Source organism: Chrysemys picta, chromosome 2 (assembly GCF_011386835.1).
Source record: "Chrysemys picta bellii isolate R12L10 chromosome 2, ASM1138683v2, whole genome shotgun sequence".
Taxonomy (NCBI): domain Eukaryota; kingdom Metazoa; phylum Chordata; order Testudines; family Emydidae; genus Chrysemys; species Chrysemys picta.
In genome coordinates this window covers 216,234,376-216,258,554 of record NC_088792.1, presented here as the reverse complement: position 1 = coordinate 216,258,554, position 24,179 = coordinate 216,234,376, and the positions used below count along the sequence as shown (strand labels likewise).

Sequence of the window (24,179 nt, the reverse complement as noted above, 5' to 3'; positions counted from 1 at the left end):
GTAAGTTATAATTTCATGATAAAGAGATTGCACTTACAGTACTCATATCAGGTGAATTGAAAAATACTATTCCTTTTTTTACAGTGCAAATATTTGTAATAAAAAAATATAAAGTGAGCATTGTACACTTTGTATTCTATATTGTAACTGCAATGAATATATTTGAAAATGTAGAAAATCATAAGTATTTATAATAAATTTAAATTGATATTCTATTAACATTGCAATTAAAACTGCGATTAATCACGACTATTTTTTAATCTAGTTAATTTGTTTTATGTTAATCACTTGAGTTAACTCCGATTGACAGCCCTACTATTTAGTAAAATAGGATATAATTTTGGAGTATAATTAGCTGCCAGTAGTTTTCATATGAACTCATTAACAATATTTCATAGTATTTTTGAGTACTTTTTAGTAGTAGCGCAAGTGAAATAGGACAGAGCTGGAATAAACTTTACACTTAGCTGCATATTTTCATGGTAGGGGTTTACAATAGTACCACAGTAAGAGCCAGAGAGTGATATAAAATCATAGCATAATACTAACTCAGCTGCAATACCTTCCTGCTACAGACTGCACAAAGTATGCTTTTTTTTTATTGTTACACATAAATGTGATATAATTAATTAATATCATTTCCAAGTTATTTTCTTTGTGGCAAAAACTGCTTTAGTACTATTTTGTATCACCTAAGAATTTGCTGTATTTCCACCCCCAAATTGGACCAGATAAACATGTTTAGCATTTAAATAAAATCTACCACAGGAAGATATATAAACTCCTCTCTATGGGGGGGAAAAACTGGGGTGGGGTGGAGGATGGGAAGTGTAATGGACAACTTGAGTTATAAACACTAATAAAATGTAAAACAAAATTGGAATCACATTTTCCTTTTCTTTCCTATATTGTGTTGACTAGATTACTGTCCTTTTGTTAACACTGTCGTTTTGGTTCGTTCTAATACATAATTAATGTAATAACAGTTTTGAATATGAAAGACTTGCAGCAGTGATACGCTATATTTCAATGATGGGACTTACGCTAGTTTTTTTTCCCCATTTCTATTTCTCCTTGGAGTTTGGAAACTTAATTTAAAAAGCTACATTTATATTCTTCAGTGTGAAGGCACAACAGTATATCATAACATGTGTGGCATTAAACTTGTTTAGTGTAAACAGTTTTTAGTTTATGCATAGTAGCAGCAATCTCAAAGACCCCTGCACTGCTTGAGCTGTAATGCTTTGGTCAAATAAACACTTAGCTTTCTACATACTGAATGGCGTGTTTTAGAATCTTCGGTGTACTCTTAGAAGATGGGAAACATAAAATTAAACTCATTATTGGCACATCTCAAGGGGTTATTGATGCATGATTGTTACTAGTGATGTCTTTTTGCAGTAGTTAACTTATTTCCTGTTTTTTCCTTGAAATATTGGTTTCATTAATTCTGAATTTGAGATTAGGGTTAGATCCTAATCTGTTACATGGTATGAATCCAGAGTCACTCCACCCTATGTAGTAACTCCAGATTTACATAGATGTGTCTGAGATAAAAATCTGAAATAATTAGGTTATACTCCCAAGATCCCACAGAAGTCTAGTTTTGCATAAGGATTCTATCAGTATAGGATGTGGCTAATACCAACAAAAAATGTGTGTTTAATATGCATAATACACTTTGCTACCAGTAAAGAAACCATCACAGGAAAAATAAAACACTTACTAGAAAAGTAAAACCAACTTTCCCTCCTACTTAAGTGTAATTCATTATATTGTAAGCTAAACATTAAAATGCCTTCTATGGGTATGGAAAAGTTCTGATCAAAAACTAAATATCAACTTCTGAATTTTACCTTAACTAATGAAGAATTTCAGAGCTTACTCTATATGAGGTGAACATACACACTTGCTGGGTTCTGACACTGTCCTGGAATAGCTTCATAGAATCATAGAATATCAGGGTTGGAAGGGACCTCAAGAGGTCATCTAGTCCAACCCCCTGCTCAAAGCAGGACCAATTCCCAACTAAATCATCCCAGCCAGGGCTTTGTCAAGCCGGGCCTTAAAAATCTCCAAGGAAGGAGACTCCACCACATCCCTAGGTAACGCATTCCAGTGCTTCACCACCCTCCTAGTGAAATAGTGTTTCCTAATATCCAACCTGGACCTCCCCCACTGCAACTTGAGACCATTGCTCCTTGTTCTGTCATCTGCCACCACTGAGAACAGCCGAGCTCCATCCTCTTTGGAACCTCCCTTCAGGTAGTTGAAGGCTGCTATCAAATCCCCCCTCATTCTTCTCTTCTGGAGACTAAACAATCCCAGTTCCCTCAGCCTCTCCTCATAAGTCATGTGCTCCAGACCCCTAATCATTTTTGTTGCCCTCCGCTGGACTCTCTCCAATTTTTCCACATCCTTCTTGTAGTGTGGGGCCCAAAACTGGACACAGTATTCCAGATGAGGCCTCACCAATGTCGAATAAAGGGGAACGATCACGTTCCTTGATCTGCTGGCAATGCCCCTACTTATACAGCCCAAAATGCCATTCGGTCCCTAGTCTGTAGCAGTGCATGGGATTCTTCCGTCCTAAGTGCAGGACTCTGCACATTAGACATTAGTTAGAAATTATTTTGAAAACATGCAATGTTACAGGTGATGATGTACTGGGAAAGAAGAACTTGTGTAAGTGTGTGTGTGTGTGTGTGTGTGTGTGTGTGTGTGTCGCCTTTTCTCAGAGAAGTTTTCGTAATTACTGTTTGGATGGTGCGTTTACGTAGATTTAATGGCAGCTTCTCCATATTAACGCACTCAACTGCCAGCCCTGATCCAAGTGTTACTAAAGGGTATGGTCTTCAGCTGTGGTTGGTATTGATGTGTACTGGAGGTATATTTAGCTACTAGCCAATTTATATCAAAAATTCTGATTTGTATTTGTAAAAATGCCCATCACTTGGCAGGTCGTTTGGTGTGGATTTACACCATTTAGAGTTGTCTTAATGGCTACTCTAGAGCTAGCCTCTGAAGGATTTAAAATGTCTGTTGGTGCTTTTTGTTATCATGTGATGCCAAATGTTGTATCTCTATAAATCTTGGCCATCTAATGCTTTGCTGACTACTGTTCTTTTAACGAATGCTGTAACTTTAAGCGCCTATGAATTGGGAACATGCAGTGTGAACACCACACTAGCATTTTGATACGGGTATTTTCTATAAGACCTATTGAGTTCCGGTGGCTGTTATAATAGCAATCTTTATTTTATTTTTTTTTATTTTTTTTTAAGGATAGAGTAGCTTTTTCTGTCAAAATTATAGTAAAGTAGCTTCCATTATGATTTCTGAGTGCAACTAGTGAACGAGAAGGAGAAGTTGAAACTAATTTTATTCTCCTGGATTATAGGTTTAATTACCACGAGACTATCATTCGTATACATAATTGCTAGTATTGAGCAAGCATTATTTTTGCTACCCCTCAAAATGAGGTACAAATGCTGTTTAGAAAGCTAAATATTAATATTTATTTCACCCAAAGCTTTTTTTAGCAGGATGGAAATGAATTATTGAATGATGAATCCTGGGCTTAACTCTACTGTCCTGTTGACCATCACTTCCAGGGTTTTTTCCACTGCTTCAGTGTAAATATTCTACTATGGATGGTGGCAAGGTTAGATTCTTGTTGTAGAGGAACAGTTAAGTATGACACAGCTGTAAGTCTGAGAGTGTTCCCTTTTGAATACTGTTTCCAGTCTGCTTCTCTTTAGAGTAAAAGCTAAAGTTAATGTAGCGTCTAGTTCAATTTTCATATAATTAAAACAAAATGGCTAATGTGATCTGGCTCCTAAAACAAAAGATAAGTCTTCACATGCATGTTAAATGAAGGGTGGGTCAAAATTAACATTTTGATTGTGAGTCCTATCTTGATGTGTATGGATAGAATCTGGCTTCATGAGAGTTTAAAGACATTACGTTACTCGGTATTGGTGTTAATTTGCTGTCTAGTGTGTCTGTCCTTTCCCAGGGTAATTGGTACCCACCGTCTTATTTCATAAATGAAAGCTATCAAGGAGGCACCCTGTTGTAAAATAGCGTTATAAATGTTTAAAATACACCTAGTCCTAGATGCACACACTGAACAAATGGACATCTGTCTCTGTAGCATCTTCAACTGATTGTGTGAATTATGCATGAGCCAGGTTGGAAAAATTAATAACATCAGCTCAGGCAATGGTCTATAGCTTTCTGCACCGGAGGCAGCAAACAGGGCGGCTAACAGGGGAGTTTGAGAGGGAGTTCTCATTGGAGGAGAAGGTACCTGTATTTGCGTCTGTCCTTGTTGTTCTTGTGTGTTCCTGTGTGTTTGTAGGGGCCTGCAGGGGCTGGGGGCTGGGAAGGACGCCGAGCCCTGAGTAGGGGGCGGGGCTTGGCTGATTAGGGGGCCCATAAAAGCGGCCTCCCAGCCAGGCAGCGGCACAGCTGCGAGCAGCTGCACCGGAGGCAGCAAACAGGGCGGCTAACAGGGGAGTTTGAGAGGGAGTTTGCAGGGGGAGGTAAGGGGGGAGGCAGGAGGGCGCGGTGTGTGCTCCGAGTCCACAGGTGCAGTGGGCAGAGATCGCAGCAGCCATGAGCCAAGCAGCAGCAGACAGAATGCAGATGGCCGCATGTGGAAGCTGTGGTATGTATATGGTCCTAGCAGGGGAGCTGGAACACAGGTATGTGTGTATGAAGTGTCGCCTGATAGTGTTACTGGAGGAAAAGATTAAAGGGCTGGAGATGCAGGTAGATACCCTGGTGGAGTTTAGGCGGGGGTTTGAGCAGCTGATGGAGGACAGGCAAGGGGGCACTGAAGAAGTATGCCCTATGGCGGAGGTAGAGGCAGAGGTAGAGGACGATGAGAGGGGAATGGAAGGGAGAGAACATGGGAGGTGGAAGCATGTGACTGTGAGAAGCAGGCCAAGGAAAAGAAGGGCCAGTGAGGGGGGAATAGAACTCAGGAATAGGTTCGAGTGTTTGGATAGCGAGGTGGAGGGGCAGCAGGTGGCAACTGAAGATGGAAGGGTGAGGAAGAAGAGAAGAGCTGCTAGTCCAAGAGAGAGGGGGGAGGAGTTGATGGAGACAGCACCAATTCTGGGCCCCGTGAGGATTCAGGAAGGCATAAGGGAAGATAGGAATAGGCACAGGTCAGGACTAGAGGGATCGGAGACTAGATTACTAGATCGCACTGTTGCCAGGCGACGGCAGGTGTATGTAATTGGAGACTCTTTACTGAGGAGATTGGATAGGCCTGTGACCAGGGCAGACCCGGAGAACAGAAGGGTGTGCTGTCTACCGGGCGCAAGGATACGCAATGTGGACCTGCGGTTGAAAAGGATCCTACAAGGAGCAGGTAAGAACCCCCTGATAATCCTTCATGTAGGAACGAATGATACGGCTAGGTTCTCGTTAGAGAGGATCAAGGGAGATTATGCCAGGCTGGGGAAGACGCTCAAGGAGATAGAGGCTCAGATTATCTTTAGTGGGATTCTGCCCGTTCCGAGGGAAGGGCAGCAAAGGGCTGATAGGATTGTGAGAATAAATAGTTGGCTAAGGGAGTGGTGCTATAAGGAGGGCTTTGGGATGTATGGCCACTGGGAGGCTTTCGGGGACAGACACCTGTTCTCGCGGGATGGGCTTCACCTGAGTAGGGAAGGAAATAGACTTCTGGGAGGGAGGCTGGCTCATCTTATCAAAAGAGCTTTAAACTAGCAAGTTTGGGGAGACGGTTGGGAGATGCACAGTTAATCTCCACGCCAGATTCCAGTATGGAGAAGGTGAGTAATATGAGAGGAGACATAGCTGGGGAGATGAGATTGGACATAGAAAGGACAGGAGGGACGGACACTAGGAGGCCCGCAACATATAGTGCTACTAATGGGAGACGGGCTAAACGACATACATTAGGGTGTCTATACACCAATGCCAGAAGCCTAGGTAATAAAATGGAGGAATTGGAGCTCCTGGTCCAAGAGCTGAAACCAGATATCGTAGGAATAACGGAAACGTGGTGGAATGACAGTCACAACTGGAACACAGGTATGGAGGGGTATGCGCTGTTTAGGAAAGACCGGAACAGAGGTAAAGGTGGGGGGGTGGCATTGTATGTCAATAGTGAAATAAACTGTAAAGAAATAATAGTGGATGGATTAGACAACACAGAGTCCGTCTGGGCAATACTCACAATGGGTAATAGGACTTCTAGAGCCTCTCCGGGGATAGTGCTTGGAGTGTGCTATAGACCGCCGGGATCGACCCAGGATATGGATAAGGAACTATTTAATGTGCTTAGAGAAGTAATTACTAATAGAAACTGTGTAATTATGGGGGACTTTAACTTCCCGGAAATAGATTGGGGAACAAACGCTAGTAGCAATAATAGGGCTCAGATGTTCCTAGATGTGCTTGCTGATCAATTCCTCCATCAAGTGGTAGCTGAACTGACGAGGGGGGAGGCCATTTTAGATTTGATTCTGGTAAGTAGTGAGGACCTCGTTGAGGAAGTGGTAGTAGGGGACAATTTGGGCTCCAGTGATCATGAGCTAATTCAGTTTAAAATACAGGGAAGGAGTAACAGAATTAAGTCAAAGACTAGGGTTTATAATTTTAAAAAGGCCAATTTTAACAAATTAAGGGGACTGGTAAGGGAAGTGGATTGGGCAAACGTATTAATGGATTTAAAGGCGGAAGAAGCCTGGGATTACTTTAAGTTAAAGATGCATGAGCTGTCGGAGGCCTGTATTCCCAAAAAGGGAAAAAGATTACCAAGCAAGAGATTTAGACCGAGCTGGATGAGCGACCGACTCAAAGGGGCGATTAGGAAAAAACAGAAAGCGTACAAAGAGTGGAAGAGGGGAGGGATCAGTAAGGAAATGTACCAAAGTGAAGTCAGAGAATGTAGAGAGAGAGTGAGAAAGGCCAAAGGCCGTGTAGAATTGGACCTAGCGAGGGGAATCAAAAGCAATAGTAAGAGGTTTTACAGCCACATAAACAGGAAGAAAGCAAAGAAAGAAGAAGTGGGACCGCTGAAGACTATTGCCGGAGAGGAGATTAAAGACAATCTAGGCATGGCGCAATATCTCAATGAATATTTTGCGTCGGTGTTTAATGAGGCCAATGAAGGGATTAGGGATACTAGCACCATTACAGAGGGGCGTTCGGGATGGGGGATTACCGTATCCGAGGTGGAAACACAACTTGAACGCCTTAATGGGGCTAAGTCGGGAGGACCGGACGATCTTCATCCGAGAATATTGAAGGAATTGGCGCGGGAAATAGCAGGCCCGTTAGCGATAATATTTAATGAATCTGTAAACTCGGGGGTGGTCCCGTTAGACTGGAGAATAGCTAATGTGGTTCCTATTTTCAAAAAAGGGAAAAAAAGTGATCCGGGTAACTACAGGCCTGTTAGTTTAACATCTGTAGTGTGCAAGGTGTTAGAGAAAATTTTGAAGGAGAAACTAGTTGAGGACCTGGAGGGTAGTGGCAATTGCGATAATTTACAACATGGTTTTACGAAGGGCAGATCGTGCCAAACGAATCTGATCTCCTTCTTTGAGAAAGTAACGGATTTATTAGATAAGGGAAATGCGGTGGACCTAATATACCTGGATTTCAGTAAAGCGTTTGATACTGTACCCCATGAGGAATTATTGGTTAAACTGAAAAACATGGGGATCGATTTGAAAATCCAGAGATGGATAAGGAATTGGTTAATGGGGAGAATGCAGCGGGTCGTATTGAAGGGTGAACTGTCAGGTTGGAGGGAGGTTACCAGTGGAGTTCCCCAAGGTTCGGTTTTGGGACCCATTTTATTTAATCTATTTATAACTGACCTCGGAACCGATTGCAGGAGTGGGCTGGTAAAGTTTGCGGATGATACGAAGGTGGGAGGCGTTGTTAATTCGGAAGAGGATAGGGATATCCTGCAGGGAGACTTGAATGAGCTTGTGAATTGGAGTGTCAGAAATAGGATGAAATTTAATAGTGAAAAGTGTAAGGTGATGCATTTGGGGATGACCAATAACAATTTTAGTTACAAGATGGGGACGCATTGGTTAGAAGTAACGGAAGAGGAGAAGGACCTAGGGGTCCTTGTAGACCGCAGGATGACTGAGTCGACAGTGTGACGTGGCGGTGAAAAAAGCCAATGCTGTCTTGGGATGCATTAGGCGAGGTATATCTAGTAGGGATAAGGAGGTCCTGCTTCCGTTGTACAAGGCGCTGGTGAGACCTCATTTGGAGTACTGTGTGCAGTTCTGGTCTCCCATGTTTAAAAAAGATGAACTCAAACTGGAACGGGTGCAGAGAAGGGCCACTAGGATGATCAGAGGAATGGAAAACCTGTCGTATGAAAGGAGACTAGAGGAGCTTGGGTTGTTTAGTCTGACAAAGCGAAGGCTGAGGGGGGATATGATTGCTATCTTTAAATATATTAGAGGGATTAATACAAGGGAGGGAGATGAATTATTCCAGCTTAGTACTAACGTGGATACGAGAACGAATGGATATAAACTGGCCGTGGGGAAGTTCAGGCTTGAAATTAGACGAAGGTTTCTGACCGTTAGAGGGGTGAAATATTGGAACGGCCTTCCGAGGGAAACGGTGGGGGCGAGGGACTTGTCTGGCTTTAAGATTAAGTTAGATAAGTTTATGGAGGGAATGGTTTAATGGTAAAACATAGTTGTCAAGGAAAACCAAGAAATGGTAGGTAAATAGCATAATGGCTAAAAGGGGTCAGGATGGAGACTCTTGCCTATATGCTCGGGGTCTTACTGATCGCCATATTTGGGGTCGGGAAGGAATTTTCCTCCAGGGCAGATTGGCTGAGCCTCTGGAGGTTTTTCGCCTTCCTCCGCAGCATGGGGCAGGGATCTCTAGCAGGAGGGTCTCTGCCGATTGAGGTCACTAATAACAGGATTGGAGACTTCAGCAGCAGAGTCCAGGGAAGGGGCGGGGACGGTTTTATGGCCTGCAGCGTGCAGGGGGTCAGACCAGATGATCATAATGGTCCCTTCTGACCTTAAAGTCTATGAGTCTATGAGGATATTAGTAAAAAGTAGTCTGTCGGGGGAGAGGGGTGTGGGGGAAACCTGTCATATCTTATCTTGGGGCATAGGACTGAGGGACTTCAGTGATTACACTTTCCTTTTAAACAAAAGGGACTCTGGAAATGGAAAGCATGCAGAATCAGACAGCAGTATACTGCTTCTTATCAACATTGATTGCCTCCCTCATCCCCATCCGTGGTGGTCCCCGTGGAGTCAGTCGGAAAGGTGAATTTTCTTGTATAATGAATGGCGGCTCCCTAAACAGACATCTTGATCCTCAGTGTGATTTGACCCCGGTGTGCTACACTCCGGCACTTTACATAGGCTTGAAAAGGAGTATGTAATACACTGGCTGCTGCATGTGCTCATGTGTCACTGCACTGGCTATTCAGGCTTCTAATATCTTGGAACTCCTTTAGGTTTCTTTTTGCTCAAGAAGTAGAGGCTTTTTGATGCTGAGGATCCAGGTTCAGTCATTGCTGGTGACCATAATGTGTCTGTGTGTGATCATAGTACATTACACCTGTATGTCCTTTCTTTGAAAGACCCTAGAAGTAGACACATTACTTAGACTTGTCATTCTGCAGGCATTACATGCGGAGCAAGGATTTCAATAATTCTAAAAATTGACAGAGCCATTGGGTTTTTTTTTTTTTTTTTAAACTAACAAAACAAAACTTTACAGAACAACAAAGATGGTGTGGGTAAGTATAATACAATATAATACATGAAGGGTGTGGAGAAAACTAATAAGGAAGTGTTATTTACCCCTTCACATAACACAAGAACTAGGTTCACCCACCTAATGACATTAATAGACAGCAGGTTTAAAACAAACATAAGGAAGTATTTCTTCACACAACAAACGCACAGTCAACCTCTGGAATTCGTTGCCAGCGGGGGTTGTGAAAGCCAAAAGTATAATTGGGTTTAAAAAAGAATTAGGAAAGTCCATCAATGGCTATTAGTTAAGATGATCAGGGATGCAACCCCATCCTCTGGGTGTTCCTAACTGACTGATGGAAGCTGGGACTGGATGACGGGTATTGGATCACTCAGTAAATTGACCTGTTCTGTTTGTTCCCTCTGAAGCATCTGGTACTGGCCACTGTCAGATGACAGAATGCTGTGCTAGATAGACCATTGATCTCACCCAGTATGGCCATTCTTATAAAGGAAAAAAAGCTGGGGGGAGGGGGGGAGAGCAAGGCAGGGAAGAGAAACTTGTATTGAAAATAAACAAGTTTGATGCAACTGGAGGGTCATTTAACCAATAATATCTCTGCCCCCACCCCTTTGCTGTGACTTCCTCATTCAACCTTGCAGAACAGGAACTGTAGGATTTTTAAAAAGTTATATATAAAATGTAATATAGGGTCTTAATTCTGCTGTATGTAGGTGGCAGCTTGCTTGCCTCATTTGTTCTTCTGACTGCCATGTTTGATGAGCTTCCTCAGAGCAAGAACACTCCTCTGAAGAGGGTTGTTAAAGCAACATGTTTTAAAAAGTAAACTTTTTTAAAATGTTCTCTCATTGCTTGGGGGGATACCTCCTTCTGTATATGAACACACAGTTGGCAGCTATGATGTAACTAGTACAGAAGAAAACACTTTCTAATTTTTTAAAATAAAAGAACATCACATTCCAGGGTGTGTTACACTGTCATGTATTTTGGGTGTTGTAAACATTCTGCCTTTGACCTCATGCCTCACAGCATAGTGGAGGTGTGCAATTATTGTGCTATAATAACACATGCCCTGTCCTGTTGCTTACCTACGTGTTTTGATAGCTATCAGAGTGTCTCTTTTTTTAAACAAAGCACTGATTGAAAAATTTAAAACTGTGTCATGTGAGCCTTTGACAGGTGAGGCAGCTGGGATGAATAAGTCAGAAATCTCTTTGCTGGTTTAGTAGGATGTTATTGTATGGTAGCTCTAAAGCTTGTTTATACTTGATAGACTTGTTAATCATGGCCGAATGCGTCATAGGCTTGTGTTGCTCATTTGTTTCCTGCTAATGAGGAAGATGATACTGGCTAAAGGCCCTGTCATAAGTGAATGTGCCTCTTCAGTTGTGAAGCTGGAGAGCTCCAAGGATACGTCTACACTGTGTTTTAAAACCCATGGCTGCAAATCTCAGAGCCTGAGTCTAGTAGTGTGTGGAGGAACTCTGGGGGAGGAGGGCGCAGCAGGGCTGGGACCAGCCCCCACAGGGGGTGGAGAGGGAGCTCTACCCAGCCCCTCTCCTTCCCCAGCTCTGCTTGGGCCCCGCCCCTAGCTGCGTCCCTCTCATCTGGCCCCACACCTGGCCTTGTCTCGAGCCTCGGCGTGGCTCACTCCCACCCCCAGTTGCAGCACCAGCCTCTTCCCCCTTACCGCTGTCCGTGTCACTCTCCCCCCGCCCCCCACAGTAGAGGCCCCGCTTCTGGCCCCAGCTCTCGGGGGCGGGGGGAGGGGGCAGAGCGCGGACAGGGGTAAGGGTGTGTGTGTGTGTGTGTGTGAGACCCTCAAAAGTTTGGGGACCACTGATCTACAGACTCAGGCTTGTGGGGCTTGCCCTATGGCGCTAAAAACCGCTATGTAGTTGTTTGGGCTCTGGCTCTTGTGGGTTTCAGATCCTAAGCTCCTGCCTGAGCCCGAATATCTACACAGCTGTTTTTAGCGTCCTAGCACAAGCCTGAGTCTTGCTGCTGTGATTTTAAAATGCAGTGTAGACAGACCCTAAGACTCCTGTGATATGTGGCTTTGGATGCTGCTCCTATTTCTAAAGGTTCTCTTGACTCTTGGACTCAGATTTGTGATTTGGACAGCCATTCTGCCATACGCTGTATGGCAACTGGATCCTTGGGAATTATAAGGAGGGCACATGTCTTCATACCCTGGCACTTGCATACCAGTCTAGCTACTTTCTTAAAACATTTGACAAAGAATTATTAAATGGCCATACTAAGGCTGTGGCTTGTCCAAGGTCACAAGGAGCTTGGAATAGAGCTGTGACCTTATCCGCCCCTCAGCACTATGCCAACCCTACTAGATCTCCACTACATACTAAGTATGTTCAGTGTCTCCCAGATGCCTGTAGAGAAAGGAGGGGACACAGGGTTCTTCCTTGGCTGACAGTCTGAAGGTCTTCACTGCCAAAATTCAGCCATTCAAAAGGGGACCCCCTGGGACAACTCTTCGCTTAAGCTTCCCACTCTGAATCCACAGTTGAGGGAAGCATCCCCTCCCCCATGTCCCAAATATTCAGTAAAGGGCAGGGGCCTCTAGTGTCTAGTTATCTCTACAATTGGAAAGAAGAGCAGGTTGTGTATATTTGGCTTCCTCTGATACCAAACATTTTACTTTCTGCCAGTGGAACTGTACAGCCCTAGGTCATAATGAATCCTCCTTGAGAGGTTCCAAGAAAAGAGGATGAGACCTAGAACAGGGAGTAGCATTGTTTATTGGGTGGGGAGTTTATTCACATGAGTTCTTCCCTACATGCAGCTGTACCACTCCCTGCCATGAAGCAGGATGTTTTGCTTCTTAATTTACTTTGTACCCTGCCTGAGATAGTGTAGCCTGACACCCAAATAGCACATGGTTTTCTTGGGGCTAAAGTGCCCTAAAAGGCTGTGTAACTTTCAGAAAGAACAGTGCCTAAATGCAGCATTTGTAATACTCTTTTTTGTACACTTCATGTAAGTAAATGTGTGCCACTTCCAAAAGACACTTATGCATCTGATGGCCCAGTAGCCAATGCTGTTGTATGGAAGGCTACCTGCGATGTTGATCCCTGTTGGTTTTAGTGCCATTTTGAAGACATCCAGTTGCTAATGTCTTTCTTGCAATTAGTGCTGATAAAAGTACAGTCACTGACATGTGGTCATACATAACTGTTAGAGAAACATCCAATTATAAGAGCGCTTTTTTGTTTTTTTATCTCAAATATTTGGTTAGTTGCATAAAGGTCCATGAAAATCATTTATCCGTTCCTTTCCAGAAACAAAGTAAAAGTAAAGATTTGGGGTGGGGTTTTTTAGTTGTTTGTGTAATTGAATAATCAAAGAGCCCCCATTTTTCTTAGTAGTGGTTGGCCCTTATTTAAATATTTCTGTAACCTGAGACTTATCTTGTCTTGATGCTCTTTGGGGTTCTCTTTCCCTGTCCTTCAGCAGATTGCAGCCAGCAGCATTCTTGTATCTTCTCTTGGGAACAAGTGTCCTGTACCCATATCTTTTTAATAGACTGATCGGATAGGTATCTAGCATGATTGTAGCCTTAATACCTCATATTAAAGTCAGAGATTAATTAATTTTTCTGTTTGAAAGCTGGGATTCCCAGCTGGATTTTAAAAATAGGCCTCTATGGAAAGCAGATTATATGTCCTAATGAAAGCCTTCAGCTCCTTCAAAATCTAAATTTTCATTTGGGGCAGATGGGAAGAGACCCAACTAAATTTCTAGCCTTTCTAATTGGAGAAGATAACTGGCCGAACATGGAGTTTGTGTCCAATACAGCATCTTCCTCCTGATTCTTCAGGCAGCTCTGTGCCTCTGCTGTTGCTCTAGCTTTGCGAACTTGCAGCTGGATGAAAGCTTACCAGGGTCTTGTCAGTCTTCAGTTTTCAGATTTGTTTGGACAGCAATAAAACTGATAAAAAATTTGGTTCAGTTTCACTCTGCTGCTGCTTAGGAAAGAACAGCAAGGCATAAATTGAGGATGACTATTTAAAAATAATGGTCAAGGAAAGGGTAGAGTAGCAGCCCATCTCAGCAGCCAAGAGGCTGGAGGAAGGGTTAGAGAGGAGTGGGAAGCAAGCCAAAGGGCGTGGTTACTGGTTTTGGTGAAGCTGGCAAAAATAGTAGGTATCACTTTCTCTGCAAAACAAGAATCCACAGTCTTCTTTTGTAGTAGGCAGACAACCTGTTCCTCTGTTAAAAAATCTTGCTATGTCTTCTTTCCTTACAGACAAGTGTTATGGACTGAAGATGCTTATTGGTAATGAAGGTCTAGGTGAACTATTCATAGCTGACGACACTGTGTGTTTATGGGGGTAGGAAAGAAAGCGAACGCTACTGCAAATGAAGCTCTTGCAAAGAATGATGTAGTAACTGGTAGGGTTCTGGTTTTAATTCAAATACAGGATCATGTAATCCTTATTTTGCTAGATCCATACTATAGAATAGTGATGCAGAATTCTTGAAAGTACAAATATTTAAATGATTGTTTTGGGGGTGACTGCTTCATTATGTGGATTCTTTTGCACATTCCTTCTTTCGTCTTCTACCCTCTCCACTCTTTTTGTGCATTTTTCCTCCCTTTCACATTCATCTCTTCACTCCCTTTCCTGGATTTTGGTCTCCTCTAGGTCTAAATCTACTTTTGAAAAAAGCGGTATAGGTTTCCTATCACAGATGTAGGAAATAGTATGTAAAACCCACATTTCAGACTTGCATTGATTAACTTCCCAAAATTAGAGAAGGAGCTGTTTTAACTAAACTAAAATGGCAAGTAAATACACGTCTACCCCGATATAACGCTGTCCTCGGGAGCCAAAAAACCTTACCACGTTATAGGTGAAACCGAATTATATCTAACTTGCTTTGATCCGCTGGAGTGCACACCCCCCTCCCTCCCAGAGCACTGCTTTACCACATTATATCCGAATTCGTGTTATAGTGGGTTGTGTTATATCGGGGTAGAGGTGTAGTGCAAAAACAACTAATATTATTTTTGTTGCTTAAAATACAGCACACTGGATAGAAGTCTACAGGAAGACTTTTGGGATGGAGTTTGGAGGAAAGCGGGAAGCCTATAGCACAGGATGATGTGATCTTGTAAATGTCTGCTCAGGCATCCAAAAGTTTCTTCTCTGAGTCAGTGCGTGCTGCTTCAACTGCTGATGGGAAGTCTGGTAGCAATACTTCATTCTTCCCCCTGGAAACCAGAAGACTTTATGCCTGGGAACCAAAGCAGTCACAACTGTGTATCCTATTAAAGAAACTAACATCACATGTTTCTTAAGCAATGACTGAACTGCTGTATAAAGCAGTGCCAGTAGCAAAATGAAAACACACTACTATGCCAAATATAAATGTGTTGGTTATGTGGGGAGTTTAAGTAGAGTTTAAGTTTTAGCTAGTGATCCAGGACTGTAATTTTGTAGGGGGAGATGCTTCCTTAAAGTGTGAGCAGGTTTGTGCTTGTTGTGTTTTTTTTTTTTTTTTTTTTAAAGTATTCTTAAGCCAGGGGTGGGAAAACTTTTTGGCCTGAGGGCCGCATCGGGTTTTGTAAATTGTATGGAGGGCAGGTTAGGGGAGGGGGTCGTGGCCCGGCCCCCACCTCCTATCTGTCCCCCCCCCCCCCCCGGACTCCTGCCTCATTCAATCCCCCCTGTTCCCGGACGCCTCCCCCCACCCCCCCCCCAGACATTTGCCCCATCCACATACCCATGCTCCCTGTCCCCGGGCCGGGAGCTCAGGGGCCGGGCTGGAGGGTCCCGCGGGCCGGATGTGGCCCGCAGGCCGTAGTTTGTCCACCCCTGCCATAAACTATAGTGTGGTGTGTATAGTTTTTCTCAATTAACATGGATTATCCTAGAGTTAAATACGTATGAGCACTGCTCATGTTAGTAAAAAGGCTAGCTATACTTCTGTCTGAACTTCAGGACAATGTAAGGCTAAGGCTTTGTCTACACTGGAACCTCATCGGCAAAACTTTTTGTCGTTCGGGGTGTGAAAAAAAAATCCCCAAATAACAAAAGTTTTGCCAATGAAAAGTGCCGGTGTGAACAGTGTTTTGTGGGCAGGCATGCTCTCCTGCCAACAAAGCTACCATCACTTGTTGAGGGTGGAAGTTTTTTGTCGGTGGGAGAGCTCTCTCCTGCCAACAAACAGCAGCTACACTGCGCACCTTTTAGCATCACGGCTGTAGCCGCATAGCTGTGTCGCTAAAAGGTGCGTAGTGTAGACATAGCCTAAGAGTAGAACAGGTGGCAATGGAAGGTTGGGGTATACCATGAACTGTGAGGATTTAGCTTTATTCTATAGGACCTAGGCTCTGAAGAAACTCTATCAAAGCCTACAGCATTATTTTGGTTCAAGCTGAAAATACACACTTTTTCTGCACTGTTCCCCCCCCCTCCCCCCCACTCCCCGGCCCCTCCACTCAGCTTTTTTATGATGTACAAGAATATTGCTCCTGTTATTGGGTAAACTGTAAAACACTCTTTTTTGATCCCAAGGGCAGAGCAGGTAGCGTGAAGGGAAAATGCAGCATGCCTGGGTTTGTCTCATAGACTTTAGACTTTAAGGTCAGAAGGGACCATTATGATCATCTGGTCTGACCCCCTGCATGCTGCAGGCCATAAAACCGTCCCTACCCCTTCCCTGGACTCTGCTGTTGAAGTCCCCAATCCTGTTTTTAGTGACTTCAATCGGCAGAGACCCTCCTGCTAGAGATCCCTGCCCCATGCTGCGGAGGAAGGCGAAAAACCTCCAGAGGCTCAGCCAATCTGCCCTGGAGGAAAATTCCTTCCCGACCCCAAATGTGGCGATCAGTAAGACCCCGAGCATATAGGCAAGAGTCTCCAGCCCGACCCCGTTAGCCATTATACTATTTACCCACCATTGCTTGGCTTTCCTTGACTACTATGTTTTACCATTAAACCATTCCCTCCATAAACTTATCTAACTTTATCTTAAAACCAGACAGGTCATATGCAGGCTCCCATGCAAGCTTGGTTGGTGGGCCACCTGGCAGACAAGCTAAGACTTTAACAGGCTCTGTTTTGGATGATTGATGGACTTCAGAGGATAAGGAAGAAATTTAAATCTAAACCACTGAGTAAGTTACATTTTGGGAAGGGGAATCGTGACCGTGGTCCCATTCAATATTCCTCATGTCAGTGGTTCAAAGGTCACTATGCTATGACACTCACCCACGGTTAAAAGAGAAAAATGTTTTGGGATGTCTCTCCCATGTAGCCTTGAAGAAAGAGATCTCTTTCCTTGGACATGTCAATAACCTTCAATTTTAGAACCCATACTGTATGGAACAGCTCATTGCATTGTATCTTAATTGGTCACTAGCGTCAGCTCTGCCAAAATTAAATCTATTAATCTCTCATGAGAAACTAGAGAATGAAATAATAATTAATACAGAACTGGCAGCGTACTTCCTTAGGATTTACATTCATTTTGGTGAGGTAAAAAAGAATGACCTCCTGAAAAGTACAAATATCTCTAACAGAGTGGACTAGATTGCTGAAAATCAGGGATGAAACTCTTGTATAGGAAAAATGCTGTGGTTTCTTAAACTTAAGTCTGACAGGCTCAAAATACAATCTACTTTAATCTAAGTTTTTTTTGTTTGTTTTTTATCTGTTTATGGAGAGCAATGCTAAAATCCCAAACTTTATGGTTCTAGTGCATTTAAATGTCTTTCCTGCATTCCCTCCCCGCCCCCATATAGAAGTGCTTATATGAAGAGTCTACTGTGTATGCTTGAGTAGGGTTTTTTTTTTTTCCCCCCATCCTGCATAAACCTTCTGCTAGTTTGCTGCCCATGGCTTTGGTCAAGGAGCATACTTCAGAAGAATACTTTAGACACACAGTGCATTAAATGAAGCACCTTACCTGTGAAATGCATTAGAACTACATCTGGAAGCAGGGCCTGGCCAGTGTTTGGATGGGAGACCTCTGAGGAAAACAGTGGACTGCAATATATATCGATAGCGCTTTGGTGGGTGGCACTCTGAGTCAGAACAGAACCAATGCTCTAGCACAATGCTGGATGGGGATCAGAGTTGAACTCACTGCCGTTGGAGGTGTTTCATATCAACTGTAAATAAACAAATCCTGACCTCTGTTGTTGTTAAAGATCTGGAGGAGAGTCTGTCTGTCTGTCTGTCTCTCTCTCTCTCTCTCTGAGACTGAGTGCTGCAGGGGCTTGCTGTCTCTCCCAGCACAGGAGTAGGGATGACTAGGCTGAATGGAACTTACTGAAAACTTCTGAGGAAGGAGTGAAGTTTGGTAAGATTTATGCAGGTCAGTCTCTTTTGTTTTAACCCATTTCTTTAACCACAGTAAGAAGAACAGGAGTACTTGTGGCACCTTAGAGACTAACAAATTTATTAGAGCATAAGCTTTCGTGGACTACAGCCCACTTCTTCGGATGCATATAGAATGGAACATATATTGAGGAGATATATATACACACATACAGAGAGCATAAACAGGTGGGAGTTGTCTTACCAACTCTGAGAGGCCAATTAAGTAAGAGAAAAAAACTTTTGAAGTGATAATCAAGATAGCCCAGTACAGACAGTTTGATAAGAAGTGTGAGAATATTTCTCATACTTCTTATCAAACTGTCTGTACTGGGCTATCTTGATTATCACTTCAAAAGTTTTTTTCTCTTACTTAATTGGCCTCTCAGAGTTGGTAAGACAACTCCCACCTGTTTATGCTCTCTGTATGTGTGTATATATATCTCTTCAATATATGTTCCATTCTATATGCATCCGAAGAAGTGGGCTGTAGTCCACGAAAGCTTATGCTCTAATAAATTTGTTAGTCTCTAAGGTGCCACAAGTACTCCTGTTCTTTTTGCGGATACAGACTAACACGGCTGCTACTCTTTAACCACAGTGTTCAGCTCACTGTTAAATACAGTAGTATTGTGTTTTGAAAAGGTTGAGCTGTCATTGTGTATGGAGCTCCTGAGAGAGAGCGAGAGAGAGACTCCTGCAGTGACCCAAGCCAAATGGGCCCTGCAAAAGCAGCCACTGTGAGAAACAGATGCTGAAGCCGAGGGACCCAATCTAAGAGTGGGAGAGTTGTGGAACTTCCTTCAGGGCCTCCATCACTAGGAAGGGTGCACTCACAAGAAACTGCAGAGGGGTACAGGGCATGGGCATGCCCAGTGATCCATGACAAGAAGCATTTAGGATGAGAAGTAGGGTTGCTGTGTGGTATTAAACAGCTCTAACTTTCTCCAGACGTGGCTGTGGTGTTTGGTGGTGAAGTGATCCCTATTGCATGGTATCAAATTTCTTTGTAAAGCACTTTGGTTTCCTTCAGGAGGAAGGTTGCTATAGAAATGTGAGCTTTATATTTATAGAGAACTATGAAAATAGAATGAACAAAGACAATTTGACTTCAGAACTGGTGGACTAAAGAGAGGTAATGTCTTGTATCAGGGTGTAAATAATAAACATACACCATCTGATTGGTACCAGGCCAGTATCTGTCAGTGTCTGCCTGAAAATACTCTCTCTAATAAATAAAAAGAAGGCTTAATGATACACTTCAGGTTGCAGAAGCAGGGCTTATATCTGTGAGCAGGTCCCTGTATCTATGCAACTCACTTATTTCAGTGGGACCCCATCCAGGCATAAGGCTCTGTTCATGCTGATAGAATTTCAGGATCAGGGCCATAATCTTTAACCTGTAATAATCTCAGTTTATTTCAGGATTCTAAATACTGTGATTTGATTTAAGTTTTGTGATATGCTTTTCAACACACAGTTGTTTGCTAAGCTGTATTTATGGTTAAAACTGCAAAGACTGGAATTCGTTTCTTCTAGAAAAGAAGACATATGGCAAACAAATGGCCCTTGTAAATGAGCCTCCCACTCAGCAGTTGGCTGCTCATCCAATTTGTGTGCAGTGTAGTGCTAAAAAAGCCTCTTACTGCCAGAATATTCTTATGACCTTTCAGGTTTAGGAAAAAATAGACTGAAATGTAACAGTATTATAAAGGTACACATCTGCTAATGTTGGAGAAGCTAAACCAGGAGAAAATGCTGTAAAACTTAGTTTGGGGAATGGGTAAGTGTCACATTCTTTCCCTCTTGATGGGGTGAGGTACCTACAGTTGTTATGAAGTACCTTTGCAGCCTGGCTGCTTATATTAAAGATCCTAAAAATAAATAACATGACACCCCACAAGTATTTCCAAGGTTCTGAAAGTATCATGTAGAAGTTAAAGATGTCTTAAAATGTTTCAGAAGTTAAACAACTTTGCACAGAGTATTAAATTCCTGTTGGCTAAATACTGCTCTTGTTCACAGTTGTGCAACTCTATTTTAGATGATGGATTTGCATTGCTATAATCTAGGGTTGCCCGGATTGGCTGGGGATCTCCTCGAATCGGGCTCAATCTCCTGGAGACTACTGAAGCCAATCCAGGAGATCTTCAGGCACTAAAAGTCCAGCGGGGCTAAGGCAGGCTCCCTATCTGCCCTGGCTCCCCACCGCTCCCGGAAGCAGCGTCATGTCCGGCAGCGGCTCCTACGAGGAGGCATGGCCAGGGGGTGTCTGTGTTCTGCCCCCACACAGCTCCCGTTGGCCAGGAATGGGGAACCGCAGCCAATGGGAGTTGCAGGGGCAGCATGCAGAGCCGCCAAGAGGCCACTGCCAAACATGCTGCCATTTCTTGGAGCCACCCAAAGTAAGCGTGCATGGCTGGAGCCTGCACCCCAGCCCCCTCCTGCACCCAATCTCCCGCCCTGAGCCCTCTCCCACACCCAGACTTCCTCCTGGAGCCCGCCCTCCAAACTTCCCCTGCACCTAAGCCCCCTCCCACAGCCAAACTCCCTCTTGGAGCCTGAACCCCCTGCCCCAAGTCAGAACCCCCTCCTGACCCAAATTCCCTCCTGGAGCCTGCACCCCAAATCCCCCTCCTGTACCCCAAGCCCCCTCCCAGAGCCTGTACCCCAAACCCCCTGCCCCAAGTCGGAACCCCCTCCTGTATCCCAACCCCCTGCCTCAGCCCAGTGAAAGTGAGTGAGGGTGGAGGAAAGGGAGTGACGGAGGGAGGGAGGTTGGAGTGAGCAGGGGGGTGGGTCCTCGGAGAAGGGGCAGGGCAAGGGTGTTTGGGTTTGTGTGATTAGACTGTTGGCAACTCTAGTGTAATCAAAAGTATTTTACACACACATTTTCTCACTACAACTTTGGGAGCCCACATAAAAGTGTGGAGAAACTAGACTGTTGTCCATGTTTAACCTGTCCTGATGAAGGAACTCCTGTGCTATACAAATGATTCTAATATTGGGATCTGACTCAATATTTAATACTCCTCCATTGTGATAGCCTTGCTTAGACAAATGCAAAGTACCATGCTCTCTCTCCTCGTGCTGCTCTGTATTTTTGGAAGTCTAGTGTAGATGGCAAGGGCTGGTGTAGCAGCTGCAGTGGTGCAATTTGTCTTTCCAGTTGTAATCCAACAATGCTTCTCACAATCCAGTGACTGCTTTGGAAGCTCAGAGCACTTTGTCACCTACCAAGCCATCTGTAAGTTGGCATACAGGCCTGAAAGCAGTAGAGGGAGGAAATACTCATCTTGGTATCTTGCTCTGCCGCCCAAAGGTGTTTGTGATCATCTTAATAATGACAGTTCTCGGCCCTGGAGTCTGTCTGGCAACTGCTGGGAAGGTTATTGACTTCTCTCTCTCCCTCCCCCCCCCCCCCCATGGCATCTGTAGTGAGGGTATAGCAGGTGCCTGCATATGCCTTCATGCATCCCAGAACCAGTCAAAGAATCACTGATGTGCCCAAAAAAAAAAAAAAAAAAAATCTCAGCAGATGCAAATAGGTCTAAGACAATAGCTATTATGAAACTGTGCAAGACATTGAGGGATAGGTACAACAACATTTGCAAGGAATGCTATATATGGGCACATCATCCTGTGTGTCCCTGAAACAGGTTGGCTAGTGTACACTGCTGCAAATAGAACTGGTTAAAATGATATCTGTGCAATTCTCAGTGTGTCTTTGTTCCTCCATTGAGGCTCTCTTACTGGAGGAGGGTGGGTAAAAGAGTTAAATAGTTTTAGTAGCAAACTGTTGTAGGAGACACACAGGGACGTGTGGGGGGGCTCATTGAGGACTATAACATCGGGAAATTGCAAAGTAACATCAGATAACAGACATATTTACAGACGCTGTAGTGAAACTAGAACATCTTTCTAGCATCTGAGTTCTTCTAGCTGAGTTCTTACAACTCCTCTTTCAATATAGGAGAGGAAATCATGAGCAAAAACTGCTGATCTGTATCCAGCCCATTACATTAAATTGCAATAACTAATTCAAATCTCATACTTTGGCCTTTTGCTAAATCTAATTCAATGTCACTACAAAAAGTATCTCTCTTCAGCAATGTGGCAGTCATGTAAACAAACTGGGAGATGGTTAAGGCTGTATTTTCTCTTAGATCTAAAATTCTAAAGAGGCTATCAGCTGACAAACGCCTGATCTCTTCATAAAGTGGAGCTTTTCATATGACAGCTCAGGTTTCTTCTTGCAAACCATTGCACTGCAGTTTTTAATAGCGGGTAGGAGTGCGTGTGTGAGAGACGGCTGACTTTTGCATGTTGTGAATTTCTCCCTTGCACTCTGAACATATGCAGAAAGAGGACAAATACTACAGTCTTTTCTATCTTAAATTAGCAATGGCCACTTATGACAATGCAATATAGAAGAAAGAGACCCAGTGTGACTTTTGGCCTGCATCTGTGAAGTCATTTTATCAAAGAGTCTAAAGGGAGGTGGGTAATAGTCTCTATCTCTATATATAACTGTGATACCTCATTAGGAATAGTGTATTCAATTCTCAAAGCCACTCAGTACAGGACCACTTCCACATGTAAACATTAAAAATCATTACTGGTTGGTAGGGCTGAATTGTGAGTACAGATTTTTGAAAAGAGCTATAACATGATTAAGCAACTAATGTCACTTACTATAGCCCTGATCCTGCAAACACTTATGCATATTCTTAGCTTCGATGTATTATAAACTCCCTTCTCAGTAGAGCAATTCTTAAACTCAAAAGAGACCACTTGGATTTTAACCATTTATTAAAAACTACAGTAGAATTCCCGTGTGTGTGTATGTGTGTATGTATGTAATATAGTGACAAAGTTCCTCCTCTATCTTGGTGGGTCCTGTGCTTATTGGCAGATTTTCTTGGCTCAGAGATTCACCATGTGGGTTGGGGAAGAGCCCAGAGACCTTCCCCTCTGGGAGAACCCACAGTCCAGGTCAATTGGGAGGTTTGGGGGGAGCCCGGGCCTGCCCTCTACTCCGGGTTCCAGCCCAGGGCCCTGTGGACTGCAGCTGTCTATAGTGCCTCCTGTAACAGCTACAACTCCCTGGGCTACTTCCCCATGGCCTCCTTCAAACACCTTCCTTATTCTCACCACAGGACCTTCCTCCTGGTGTCTGATAACGCTTGTGCCCCTCAGTCCTCCAGCAGCACACCCTCTCACTCAGCTTCTTGCGCCCAACGCCTCACACTCCCACCACAAACTAAAGTGAGCTCCTTTTTAAAAACCAGGTGCTCTGATTAGCCTGCCTTAATTGATTCTAGCAGCTTCTTCTTAATTGGCCCTAGGTGTCCTAATTAGCCTGCCTGCCTTAACTGGTTCTAGCAGGTTCCCGATTACTCTACTCTAGTGCAGCCCCTGCTCCGGTCCCTCAGGGAACAGAAAACTACTCATCCAGTGACCAGTATATTTGCCCTCTACCAGACTCCTGTACCCCACTGGTCTGGGTCTGTCACAATATATAATATATATAATAACTGAGGCATCTTGGTTGTGGGCAGACAAACCTTCCTCTGTTCAGAGTCTGTCTCTTCACAAGAGAAACTGTAACACTCCCCCTATATATCTTAAGTTACCCATGCGCTTTGCGATGGTCACATGTCACGTACACAGCATGTCCAGACATGCCCCACCACAGCTTTCCCTGCTGCTAAGCCCAAACATACATTAGAATACCACACAAAACAAATGTTAAAATAGGGTTGCCACCTTTCTAATTTCAGGTAACTGGACCCTTGAGGCCCCGCCCCTTCTCAGCCTCTTCACTTGAGACTCCGCCCCTGCTCCACCTCTTCCCAAGCCCCTGCCCCCATCACTTTCTCCTCTCCCTCATCCCCCATCTCTCAGTGGATCATCTCAAGGAGCCTGTCTGCGGGTAGGAGGTGGCCCTGGCTGAACAGGTTAATGACCTGGCACCTCCCACAGCCCCGTGATTACTGAACTTTTGGTTTGGTTGCCACTTAGGGTTACCAGGCTCCCTTTCTGACTGGACTTTGCAATCGAAAA

At 43.8% G+C, this 24,179-nt stretch overlaps 1 protein-coding gene across 9 annotated transcripts in view; it reads left to right on the top strand.

Moving 5' to 3' along the window:
• GAREM1 (GRB2 associated regulator of MAPK1 subtype 1) overlaps window positions 1-24,179 on the top strand; it is a 138,992-nt gene that overhangs the window by 29,332 nt on the left and 85,481 nt on the right. Inside the window, exons 1-2 of one of the 9 annotated variants that reach the window (XM_065585445.1) lie at window positions 15,281-16,352; window positions 16,778-16,909. The exons of 7 other annotated variants lie outside the window; for them this stretch is intronic. In XM_065585445.1, the coding sequence (XP_065441517.1) occupies window positions 16,858-16,909 (52 nt within the window). In that variant the 5' untranslated portion in view covers window positions 15,281-16,352; window positions 16,778-16,857. Of the gene's footprint in view, window positions 1-15,280; window positions 16,353-16,773; window positions 16,910-24,179 lie in introns of those variants that run through there. One more of the 9 variants, XM_065585446.1, reaches the window with a different exon arrangement.